The 12,825-nt window shown below is 43.7% G+C and overlaps 1 protein-coding gene across 1 annotated transcript; it reads left to right on the forward strand.

Annotated features, from left to right (window-relative positions):
* The first annotated feature begins 503 nt into the window (after positions 1-503).
* Positions 504-12,456, forward strand: heg1 (heart development protein with EGF like domains 1). Its single transcript, XM_023950720.1, has 14 exons — positions 504-969; positions 4,761-5,838; positions 5,999-6,480; positions 7,182-7,295; positions 7,408-7,530; positions 7,613-7,707; positions 7,793-7,848; positions 7,951-8,111; positions 9,980-10,114; positions 10,215-10,257; positions 10,333-10,370; positions 10,459-10,546; positions 10,630-10,807; positions 11,652-12,456. The coding sequence occupies exons 1-14, from the start codon at positions 693-695 to the stop codon at positions 11,793-11,795; spliced, it is 3,012 nt and encodes a 1,003-aa protein (XP_023806488.1). The 5' UTR covers positions 504-692; the 3' UTR covers positions 11,796-12,456.
* The last annotated feature ends 369 nt before the right edge of the window (positions 12,457-12,825 follow it).

Consider the following 12,825-nt stretch of genomic DNA (forward strand, 5'->3'; position numbering starts at 1 on the left):
CGTGATTATTTTTTAACCTTTCTGTCCTAAAGTAAGCTTTAGCTTTAGCAAGTAAATAGCTAGTCCTCCAACACCTTTAAAATTCCGCCAAGATTTTCTTAATTTCTCGATGCATTTCACAACAGGAATTAAGTTTTTAAATAATTTTTTTTTTTTTTTTTAAATTGACTTGACGTGAGCGAGTGATTATAAAATGCAATGTTTGGTGAAAAACTTCAGTGAACTTTGTTAGCTTTACTAAAGCTAGCGGTTATGCTAGCTTGGTTCCACGTGATTCAATAGAGTTACTTTGGAATTAATGGAATTTTATGCATAAAGTTTGGAGGTGATACTTTTTGCATAACTTTTTAAAATTACTGTACTATTTAAAACGAGAGTGGATGTTACTGGAGGATGGCTTTTGGCACCTGTGCCGCGCGTTTAGGGGTCGGGTCTCCGGGGGGGTGTATGTGTGAGAGTGGGGGGGAGGAGCTGAGTCTCCACGGCCGTGAAAGCGAGCTGCGAGCTCGGCTCACTCATCTTCCGTTCCCCGCCGTTTGCGCAGTGGGGCATCGCGGGCTCTTCCCCTGCATTTGTTCGCTTTACGGGGGAGCTTTGGAGGCGGCGGCGGGCTCCTCCCATGGTGCCCCCGGGAGACTCCCCAGCACCAGCTCGACTTTCGGTAACAATAACTCGGGGGTCTGTGTGAAGTCATGGAAACGTGGTTCTTGAACCACCTCTTCTGTGTATCGCTGTGGGTGCTACTGTTGGAGCCGCCCCGGCCCCTCGGGGCTTGGACCCCCAGCTACAACAGCACAAACCCCGCCACCACGGGTGGATCTTATCAGTCGAGAAACACCGACGGGCTCAGTGACGGGGACAGCGGGGTGACTTCAGCGTCGTTCTCCAGTGAAAGTTTATCACCATCCCAGAGGATCCTCCTGCTCTCACACTCTGCTGAACCAGCGGCTGCCACTGCTGCACATGTCGGTAAGAAGAGCGAGTCTTATATGGGAAATGGATCATATAAGAAAATAACATCTTAGTTTGTGTGTTTTTTTCCATTTATTTATTTAGGCTTGCACTTAAAAAAAGTTATGGACAACTTCAGGACTAAACGAATATTTTTAGGTGGTTTTTTTTGAGTCTTTGTGACAAATAATGTCCCAATATGAACGTGGGAAAACTAAGAGGCTTTTACTGCGGAAAGTCTTCATTTCAGAGTAAAATCACAGAACACACGTGACTCAAACCCTTTGACTGTGTTCAACTTTCAGTGCTAAAATGAATTTTTTTGTCATAATATTGCAGCACAAACGTCCTAATAGAAAAGTGAAAAATTAAAAGAAGCTTTTATTGGGGAATTTCTGTATTTCAGAATAAAATTACACAACAGATACTCTCATGATTATAGATCCATTCATTCATTTAATAATTTCAAATTCTTCGCTTATTTGGTTTACAGGTTGATTAGTTCATGACATCAAATCAGTCCTCTTTTTATGGCACTTAAAGCATTCCAATAATTTGCAAAAACTGTTATCTGCACAACCTTTAAAGTTTTTTTAGGCAAATCTTGTCATTTACAAACAAATCTGAATGATCTGCACAACGCTGAAGCACTTTAATTATTGATGTATAGATGAAGGGCTTATTCCTCTATTTTCAATTTCAGTGCAGTAATTAGATAGTTTTTGTACAGTTACTACATAAACAGTCTAGAATTGTTAGTCCGTGGGCCAGATATGGCCCACACTCAATATTCCAGGTTCCCTTCATAAAATTCATAATATGCGGCCCCCAGCACTCTCTAAAAACTGTCTGCACAAGTTCTTGATTGTTAAGGGCAACGTTGCATTGACTGTTTTAAACCTGTGGCAACTATGTTGCACTCTTCTGTGACTTTTTAGCTCATTTCTAAAATGGCAACTGTGAATAATAATAATAATAAAGGAAAGTTGACAACAAGAGCCAATTTTGTCAGTGATTTGGACTTTTTGAACAAGATAACCATTTATTTCTTGTTCACAACATTTAAATATGTAACAGATGTAAAAACAGATCTAATGTTCATAAAGGTTTTTTACTTTATTTATTTTCCTACATTTTTTTTTGGTCTTCAATTTAATTTCAATTTTAAATATTTAATGGGCTTCGTACCGATAAACATAAAATCATGAGGATCATGAAAATTCTAAACTGAACTACCTAAACCAAACTGGGCATTCCTGCCCTTAAACCCTTCTTCACGCCTCAAACAGGAAATATTTAGACGTATTTCTGTTCTATGTGAAGAAATGAAAAGTATTCCATCGTATTGGAATTTTCTTTATAATCATCCATTTGCATTTGATGTTCCTGGAATGATTCAAACGTAAGAAAGCTGGCTGATCGGTCCCTTCATACATTTTCACCTTAACAAATCTTTTAGACACCCCTGGATTAGGTCTCGTTGGAAAGCATCCTCCTACAGATCACTTTTGAATTTCTTCATTTTAAGCCATTTTGAAGAAACGCATCACTGTTTTCGAGCTGATCTCCATCCACTCCATTGAATGAATTAACATCTCTGCACATGAAACAATTGAAATAAATCGTTTTGTTTTTACATTCCGATTCTTGGGAAAACTTGTAGTTTTAAAAATGACTTAAGCTCAGTGTATTAGCATAAACGGGAAGAAACACAATGTTTTTAACTTTTTTTTGTAAAGCTAAAAACATTCATCTGAATGGCGTGCTGTAACATTACTTAGATGCATTTTTTGCATCCCTTTTGTCCGTTTTCATAGCATCATACGTGTTTCTTTGTGGGACAGGGGGATAACTTGGACAGTGGGCCCTGATGCTTTCTTGCTGCACCTTCCTCAAAGACCTGGATGCAGAGAGTGGTCCGAGCAGGTTCCAGCTAAACACGTCACAGCTTTGGTTACTGGGTGATGCAAAGGAGTCTGTGCATTTGCTGAACTCGTACTATGAACTGGGGTTATTATATAACAGCGAGAAACTGTTAACAGCTGACAGACAAACAGCAGAGGGGCAGGGAGTGTCTGCCGATTGCTGCCAGCATCGCATTCTAGTCTGACTTTTGCTGCTTGGAGTGGATCCAGGGAGACGCCATTTAAAAAAAAAAGAGATTTATTCAGAGGAAGTGAATGAGGAAAATAGTCTTCACAGAATCCCAGAGGACAGACTGTTCCTTCGATGAACTTTCCATTCTATTAGTTTTGGACGGTAACTGTTGGTGGCGCTCATCCTCAGTTCTGGTGTCCGAGAGCTGGAGGGCAGCCAGGTGAGAGGCTGCCAGCGTCCAAGAGAAGACCTCACATGCAGAACTGATGCATGGCCGTCTCCTGTCACTCGAAAATGTCTTTTCTGACAGAAGTTTTTGTTGCAGTCATAAAAAATGCAGCCATTTGAAATCAACATATCAAAAAGTTGTCCTCCATGCAGTTAAAGTTCCACTCCGATCATCTTTTGATCTATTTCCAAACTGTACCCAGTGGGCTTTTTATTATAACTATATCGTTTTTAGGCAACGTTTAAAAAAACAAAACAAAAACAAACCTGTGTTTTTTTGTAGGACATAGTTTCTGCAGAGCGACAGGAGCTCATCAGAAATTCACCTGAGTTGTGGGCAGGACTGTTGGCACAGATAAAGCTAGCCCCCTTCCTTCCCGTCTTCCATTACGGAGAGCTCTCTGTTAGATGGCTTACTGCCCCTCACACCCCCACCCGGTGCAGGAAAAAATGGCGAGCAATATCAAGAGCTATCCAGCCGTAGAGTTTTGAGCCTGGTGCCACCTCAGACGAACATGGATCTATTCAGCTAAAGAAAGATGCATCAGAATGGAGCGGAGCATTGTATCATATTTTCTACGTCATAAATGCGCTTTTTCTCAAACTGCCTGTTTTCATCTGCTCCTGATTCACAACGATTTGAATAAAGAAATACTCAGAAATGCAAATTTAAGCTTCATTTCCTTTATATATGTTCTCCATCATGATAAAAATGCCACAAGAACATGTTAAAAACTCCAAAAGCAGCATTTTTATTGATCTTTAAAAAGGAACGGAGAAAATGTACAATGTCGGTGAAATGATTTCTACCTTGAAATGCTACACTGTATATGAAACCCTCCCCTGCTTTTTGTTTTTCAAACTCCCTTTCTGTTGGTGTTTAGTCAATAGCTGTGGCCAGACAATGCTGACCCCAGTTGAAAAGGAGTGGGAAAACCCACCCAGAACCGTGGTGGCAGTGTTCTGCCTCTGCCCTCTGCTCACTCAGCTTTAGGAAGGAAATGGCCGAATCCCCAGCAGAGACACTCACTTCCATATTTAGGACTTCAAGCCATTGTTAAAGTAGACTAGCTGGCTGCCAGTCGCTCCCCGCCCAAAACCCCCTGCCTGGTCATGGCAGCTAACCCTTTAACAACATCAGGTCACACTCTTTCTGCAGGTTGAACATCATTTAGAGAGCTCCCTCTGCTGGTCACAGCTGTAAAAACATTCAATTGATCAGATTTCTCATCTATTTAGTGGTTAAATTACATACATTGTCAACTCATATAGTGATCATTGGGCTTTTTTGCACATTATTCTTGCAGTTAATTAGAAATTCAGGTTTTTTTAAAGGAACATGTTTATTTACTATTCTCAAATATAATGTTTTTCTACATTTTTCTTTGACAAAATTCCCCGAATGGTTGCAGGTTTATTTTTCATTATGGTAGATGCTCAGTCTGTAGAACAGAAGTAACTTGCATTTTCTTTCATATCTGCAGGCTCTGAGCAGACAAAAGCATTCACAGAAACCAGTAATGTGTCCCCAGAGGTGGCCAACCTCTCAACTGAGCCGCTCACCTCCAGCTTCACCACTGATGCCGTCAGCAGCAGCAGCAGCTTCAGCAGCAGCAGCAGCAGCTTCAGCAGCAGCAGCAGCACACACTGGAAGGAGTTAACTCACACAAGCCGGATTTCAGGTCTCCCCCACTCTGTGTCGTGGGAGCCGTCGTGGCCCTGGGCGTTTCCCGCGGAAGACGGCCTTCCCCAGGACAGCCCGGATACCAGCAGCCAGCAGGGCACCTCCACCGCTCTGATGTCACGCAGCACCTTTCTCACCGACAGCACCACCGTCTCTCGTTCCGGGGAGAGGACGCTGCTCTCCGTGACCTCCTCCAACAGCAACAGCACCTCCTCCACCTTAGCTGAGGACTCCAACTCCCATCAGCCTCCTTCCACCTGGGGCTTACCTCCCAGGTCTGCAGAGCCTGATTCCACACAGAGTGGCTCATCCGCAGGGACTAATGGAGGAGAAACAACAGAGCGGCGTGTCACAGAAACATTTACAGACAGTGGAACGGCAGCGAGGGCCAGAGGAGCCCCGAGTTTTTCTGGTCAAACTAACACAACTCAACAAGAACTACTTTCATCGTCACAGGAAATTTCAGGATCCACATCATCGCTGGACACGGAGCAGTCGGATCTCTCTGTTTCTTCCACTCCTCCAGTCACCTCGCCTTTGGGAGGCCTTCCAAACATCACCGGGACAAACCAGGGCTCAGGTTCTAGTGTCACCGGGACAAACCAGGGCTCGGGTTCTAGTGTCACCGGGACAAACCAGGGCTCGGGTTCTAGTGTTCAACCATCCACACAGTCCTCCACTGAGGCTCACAGCTCCAGCACTCAGAACCAGGGCAGAAGTGAAGTGTCTTTTCTTCAGACCAGTGAGGGCATGGGTCTGCCAGCAGCGCCTTCTACTGTCAGAACTGTTGTAACTGAAGCGGAAAACCCCCTGACAGACGCACCGCTGCTGTACACTGCTGACTTTCTCACTACAACACCTGTCACTGTTACTAAAAGGTGAGCAGAACCGCTTTTGTTAATGAATATATAAAGTTATTTTACAGATTTAACATAAACATTTTAACTACTGCAGACTTTAGATGTCATGTCAGCTCATTGCGAAAAATACTAACTGGAACTGTTTTCATATCACCTAAATTTGTTTTTTCTTTAACAGTCAGATAACAGAGGGAGACACCTCCACTGTAACTGAGGTCACATCCACCAGACTAGCTTCTACCAGCTCTTCTCCACCCTCCACCTCATCAGGGGTCGGAGTCTCCCCCAGCACTTTTCCTTCACAGTCCCCTATAAAGACCACCCTGCCGCAGACTGCCCCCTCCCCCACGTCCTACACCCTGACCCCGCAGACCTCGGTGACGCACCCGGGTCACCATGTATCGCGCGGTCAAACCCAGAGGCCCGCGACAGGAATGACCCTCCCGACAAAAGCCCCGACCGTGACCGCCGTAACGAGCGGAGGAACCCTCAGGAGCTCCACCGCTCACACTCGGTTGATCTCCACCACCTCCACCCGCAGCACGCCAACAGAGAGCACAGGACATCTGCACACGACCCAGAAACAGACTGACAGGGGGGCCAAAAAGGCCCCAGGAACGACCCCACCTGTTGACATCCAACCCACCAAGGGACCCCCGAGTGAGTGGTTGAGCTATATCTGGTGAAGAAGCACCCTTTGACCAACAGATGAATGCAGTGTTTGGAAAAAAAACATTTCTTTCTGGATGCTAAAGAAATTAAGAAGAAACTTTCCAAACACCCACCATTCATGTAGAAAAAACATCACTGACATCGACTGAATTTACCTCCATATAATCATGACTATAATATCTGGCAACTGATGGCTATCCTAACTTGCAAAAATTGCATAATTCCACAGTAGGACCACCTTAAACTATGTGTCCCTAACCCCCATAAGGAAGCCTGTTTGTTTTGGTGTTCTCTGTTTTTGGCTGAGAGGGAGCTCTTCTGACATCTAGTGGTAAAATGGAGGTAGTACACACTAGTTAATTGAACTCTTATCATGGAGAGATTGACGTATCCATTTCTGATTCAAACTTGATTCACAGAGGAAAGAAGTCTGAACACTTCAGTAGCTGCTCCATCTGAGAGGGAAAAAAAAACATCAGAACTGATGAGGGGAGCCGTCCAACCAGAAAATTCTTTTAAGACAGAAGTTGAAAGACTGCTTTCACAAAATTTAGTTAGATTTCCAAATACTTTTCTTCTAAATAATTGGATTCACAGTCTTAAGAGTCGGTAGTTTTTATCTAAAAAGACAAAACTTGTAAAAAGTAAGATGTCAGAGGAGTATTTTCTGCTTCCCTTCTGTACTGCAGGAGACCCCTGTGCGTCCAACCCCTGCTTGAACGGAGGAATGTGTAAGAGCTCCCAGCGCCATCAGTTCACCTGCCGCTGTCAGCAGGGATGGAAAGGACGCACCTGCAACCAAGGTATTATTATTCATCCATGCCTCACAACGATCAGAACATGCAGAGGGATCACATTTCATTTCAGTCTTACAGAATCACAACTGTCTACTGTTTTTTTTTGTTTTTTTTTTAGATGTGGATGAGTGTAAGCAGCAGCCTTGCCCTGCCGACTCCACCTGCATCAACACCCGAGGCTCCTTCAGCTGCGAATGCCCGCTGGGCTTTGACCTGGAGGATGGGCGCTCGTGCACGAGAGGTGATGCGACAACAAAAGAGATTCCTATCCAGACCCCACCACATGCTCCTTTTTTCAAACATCCATGCATTTGCTTTTGCAGCTAAGACGTTCCTGGGGACGTTCAGCTTTGACAGATATGATCCGTCCATCAGGAGCATCGCAGTCCACGACCTGCAGAGAGAGATCATCCAGCTGGTGAGACGTCCACGCAGCTTCGCTCGTCTCTTTTTGCAGCATCCGGGTTACATGTCGGACATAAACGTGCTTGTCTTTGCCGCAGCTTAATGTCTCACTGTCCGTCCTTCGAGGCTACAGCCGCTCCACGCTCAGCAAACGGTAAATCAGCTGCATTTATTTGGGCACAATTGGTTCTCCCCCCCCCACCCCCCCCCCCCCCCCCAGTTTCCGAACTCACGGCATGTGGATTTACTCTCACAGGGAGCAGGGTGGGATGCAAATCTTGGCCGTCAACATGTTTTCACTTTCCACTGACGTGACGACCACGGAGGTCTTCAACAGCATCCAGATGTCTCTCAACAACTGCAGCTCATCTCTGACCCACTGCCGAATGTTGCTGCAGCACCGCCTCTCCTACCGCAGTAAGTCTGTCAGCCTTAAACGTGTCTGACGTGTGCCTTCGGCATCTATTTCAGCAGATTCAAAGGCCCTATACCATGCTATTCTCAAGCCTTTTTTTCCAAACAATATCCATGTATATGATCATATATTACCTTTGGCACTCAAAAGAACACATTTTTTATTATATATTAGTTATTTTCCTGAGCTCTCTTCCAACCCGGAAGTCAAACGACTCGATCTCTGAGGCACCAGCTTTCGCTCCGTGTGGTTTCATGACGTCAACCCAGAGCCAGCCTCTGCAGCGTGTCTGCATCTCACCCACGAAAGCAAACATCTGAACTTTTGCAAAGATGGATGAGCTCAGTGTGCATATAAAAGGAAAGCGTTTATTCCGATCGCCGCTAGCTAGCTCAGTGGAGAAAGTGGGTGTGTTTGTTAGTCTGGGGGCGGTCCTGGCAGAGCAGACTCTTCCTGGAAGGGGCTGTTCTCACTGGTCTACGTCAGCTCGAGAGAGTGAGGGAGGGGCTGGTGCTCAGAGTGCAGGTTTTCTAGAGGAATACTCAGAAATGGGTGAAAGGATCATAATACCACTTTGGGGATTCTGTTTGTGAGGAATGAATATCATAATACACTTAAGAGCTCAAAAAATGGATTTTGCACCAAATCCAGGCCTTGAGGGCCGGTGTCCTACATGTTTCCAACCGTCCGGCTATTGAAGCTCCTTACTGGCTAAACACACTTAATCCAGCAGATATTGCTAGCGGGAGGCCGGCCCTGAGGCCTGGATTTGGGCACCCCTGGTTTTAACATTCAGAAAATGTTTGAACAGCCACCAGGGGGCGCAGCTCACTATGTTTTGTATTTGAATAACCTGTTGCATCCTGATTTCTTGTTTTGACATCTGCACCAAAAGGGCAGAAAGTATGTTTTCTCTAGAGCAAGGGTGGCGAACACGCGGCTCTTTGCGGCTCATCATGTTTTCTATATACTGTGCCTCATAGTTTTTTTCCTATTAACCACACTCAAACGCATCAGAGGGTATTAAAAAGAAATGATAAATAATAATACTAAAAGTAATGTGTGTGTTTTGATGCTGCCCCTGACAAAGAAGTGACCGCCAATCATTTGCGTGGGTTTCGCGCAATAGCGGAAAAAATTACTAAACATTTGATGTGCGTGCAGACCGTGACCCTCATGGTCAAAATGGCTAAATTCAGAATATAAAGATGAACACAGGACGTTTGTGGAAGAATGGGAAGATTCTTACTTTTTAACTGAACGGAATGACAAGTCACTATGTTTATTATTATGAGCTTTTGGAAGCGGTAAAATAGTTCATGGCAGAAAAGAACAAAACGTATCCCAGAAAAAATTAAAAACTCTTCCTGATCAACACAAAGTGTCTCCTTTATGAACAAGTGGAAGCTTTTCAAAGTGCACATGCAAAACAGCAATCTGTCCCACTTTCCTTCATTGCGGAGCTCACAGCAGAAAGCTGCAATCCAAATGAATAAAGCGCAGAACGTGACGCTGCCTGCTGACCTCCATGGTTAACTCTGTAAACTCTGGCTAAGCTGCGTTTGATGTGTGTATTGAGGGTGGACACTTTCCTTGAAATAAACACAAATACAATACTTGCTGTTGTGTTGTAGGGAGAGGAGTGTTTTATGGAACATAATACGGCTTTAATTGTGTGTTTGTGTGTGTGCGTCTTGGCAGGTCAGTGTGTGGTGTGGCTCTTTGACTCTCACAGTGAACAAATTCTGCTCATGGTGTCACCCCTGCTCTAGAGTAACTTGCATTTGGGGGGATTCTTTTATTCTTTTTATTCTCACAACGGTGTAAAAGTGTCACAATTGTTGCATTTATGAGCTTTTGTGTGTTCCAGCTGAGAGTTTGTGTCAGGCTCAGAGGACCCGCTGTGATCCGGAGCGTACCGTCTGCTCCGACAGCAGCGGCACGGCCTCCTGCCAGTGCCTGCAAGGCTATTACAAGCACAACTCTGATGACCTGTCCTGCTTAGGTGAGCGTTTCCGTGTCACTCACCCACAGGTTTTCTGTAAAGCATATGAGTATTTGGAGATTTTTGAGAACTTTAAATAACTAAAAACGTCTTCTTCCAGAATGTGGTGATGGCTACAGGCTGGAAAATGGCACATGTGTCCCGTACGTTTGAATTATTTCTTCTTAATGGGAAATGAAAGTGCTGACGTCCTCTATAACCCAGTTTCTGCTTTTCAGGTGCATGTTTGGATTTGGGGGCTTTAACTGTGGAAATTGTAAGTCAGTAGAACACAACTGTTTTTCTTATTACAGACAGAAATGTTGATGAGTTGATTAATTTTTTTTTTCTCATCAACTCTGCAGTTTACAAGCTGATTGCTGTTGTGGTGTCACCAGCAGGGGGCGCTCTGCTCCTCATTCTTGTAATTGCTCTCATTGTGACCTGCTGCAAGTGAGACGACCCACCTTTGAATCCTAAGAAAATCCCATGTTCAAAGAAAACTTTCCTCATGCGTTTCTTTTGTCATCTTTTAGGAGGGACAAAAACGACATCAACAAAATCATCTTCAGGAGTGGAGACATGCAGATGTCCCCATATGCAGATTTCCAGAAGAACAGCAGAATATCCATGGAATGGGGCCGGGAGACCATAGAGATGCAGGAGAACGGCAGCACCAAGAACCTTCTGCAGATGACGGACATTTACTACTCTGTACGTGAAGCTTACAATCACCATTTGCAGTAAAATCAGTTATTAGTTTCCATTATTCTCAGAAATACAATTAGAGACCCACTGCAATCATCTTTTGATCTTTTTTTAAAGCGTTCCCAGTGGTATTTTAGTTATCGTTTTCCCGTTTTTAGCCAAAATCCTGTGTCATTTTCTAGGACATAGTTTCTGCAGAGCAGCACTAGTTCATTAGAAATTTGCCTCTGAGTTGTGGGCATGACTGTTAGCATGGAGCGACCCCGTCTCCCCTTCCCCTCCCCATTGCTTATACTTCTCTGTTCAAGCAGAGCAGGGAGCTGTTGGCCCACCCACCATGTTTTCTACGTCACAAATACGTTTTTTCTTCATGTGCTCCTGACTCACAACAATTTGAATAAAGAAATACTCCCAAATGCAACTTTGAGCTTAATTGTTTGATTATATATGTCCCTCCATCATCAGAAAATACCCCAACAACATGTTTAAAAGACCAAAAACATTATTATTCAAGTGGGTCTTTAAACTACCTCAAACTCATCGACCATTTTCACAATTAATTTGAATGGATTCAGAGAAAAGTGCTTTGTCCCAAAATGCAACACTGATTCTCTGAATCAGCTGGTTTACATAGATTGCGTAAGCACGTCACTACTGTTATGTGTCACATATCAGTGCAAAGCTGCTTTTGTCTCTGCTTCGGAATGACGTTAATACTGAAAACGCTTGAAAAGCTGCAGTAATCAAAGGTGTCAACACTGGTGCTAAAGAGCTGAAATGATCAGGAAAAAGATTCTGTTCCTTATGCTGATAACTCTCCTTCACTTCCTCTCTGTGTTTCTTCCTTTAGCCCGCCTTGCGGAACTCCGACCTGGAGAAGAACGGTTTGTACCCGTTCACGGGCCTGCCGGGGTCTCGCCACTCGTGCATCTACCCCGCCCAGTGGAACCCGTCCTTCACCAGTGACGATTCCCGCCGAAGGGACTACTTCTGACTCCGGACCCTCGCTCCCTGACCCCTGCTGTTACACTGACGGTCGCTGCCATGGTTTCATGCACACTGACGTTCGTGTGCGACTTGCACTGTTTTGAAAAACTACATTTGAAATCAGGGCTCCATCCTGCGTTTCAGGAAAAAGAGGAGGTGCTTTTTGTGATTTTTATGTTTTATTTTTCTTTCAGTGGGTTTGGATGCCTTTGGCTGTTTTGAAGAATGTAAATCCATTCATGTTCATAATCTCTACAGTCAAACATCCTTTTAGTATAGTACTGCTCAGTGCAGTATGGGGAAAACACTATATGCAGTACACAGCAGTAAGGGTTGATGCTTTGCTCTTCTATCACTGTAAAAATGCCCTGATCAGAAAAAATCTGGAAAAAGACCACAGAAGAATGCACAGTCATGGTTCAACAAGTAACCTGACGCCGACTGTTATTTATTCCATTTGAAGTAAGAATGATTGACATGTTATTCATACATGCTTTTTTTGTGCATGCATGTGTGTTTGTATGCTTCATCTGTCTAATCAGGATATAATTAGCTGTTTGCGTAATGATGAAGTAATATTTTTAGAGGTTCTGTCTGATGTCTATGTGACGTGTTGATTCTGGCGTTCTAGTCAGATGTGGTTATTTAAATAAAGAAATCAAAAACCATCTTAGATTTTTTTTTTATACTGCAAAGATTGATTTTCATAGCTTTGACAAAATGGTCTGTGGGATTATTGACAGTTAAGTTACCTGTACTTTCTGTGCAAGTGAGGACAAAAAATGGAAGTTATCATATTTTAAGGGTTTCCTAAAGCATCCTGTAGAATTGGGATTGCATTCAAAGTTGTTTTTTTTTTTGTACACTTTTTTTTAAATTTATGTCCTGGTAGGAGATAGAAGTGTGGGTCTACAGCTGGATTCTCTTCCACTGCAAATTTGCACAAATGCCAGCCTCTGAAATGGAGTACTGTTTTTAGTGGAATGTACCAATTCTAACAAGAAAAACTTCAATTAAAAACACAAACTTCATAATAT

The sequence above is a fragment of the Oryzias latipes genome, chromosome 21 (genome assembly GCF_002234675.1).
Source record: "Oryzias latipes chromosome 21, ASM223467v1".
In the NCBI taxonomy this organism is placed as follows: Eukaryota; Metazoa; Chordata; class Actinopteri; order Beloniformes; family Adrianichthyidae; genus Oryzias; species Oryzias latipes.

What these genes read in the sequence shown, in the direction of transcription:
- heg1 (XM_023950720.1), top strand. Translation starts at nt 693, where the DNA reads ATGGAAACGTGGTTCTTGAACCACCTCTTCTGTGTATCGCTGTGGGTG. An exon ending in AGAGAGAGATCATCCAGCTG is followed by an intron (nt 7,708 to 7,792) that starts GTGAGACGTCCA and finishes TCTTTGCCGCAG; the next exon opens with CTTAATGTCTCACTGTCCGT. An exon ending in TGACGGACATTTACTACTCT is followed by an intron (nt 10,808 to 11,651) that starts GTACGTGAAGCT and finishes TTCTTCCTTTAG; the next exon opens with CCCGCCTTGCGGAACTCCGA.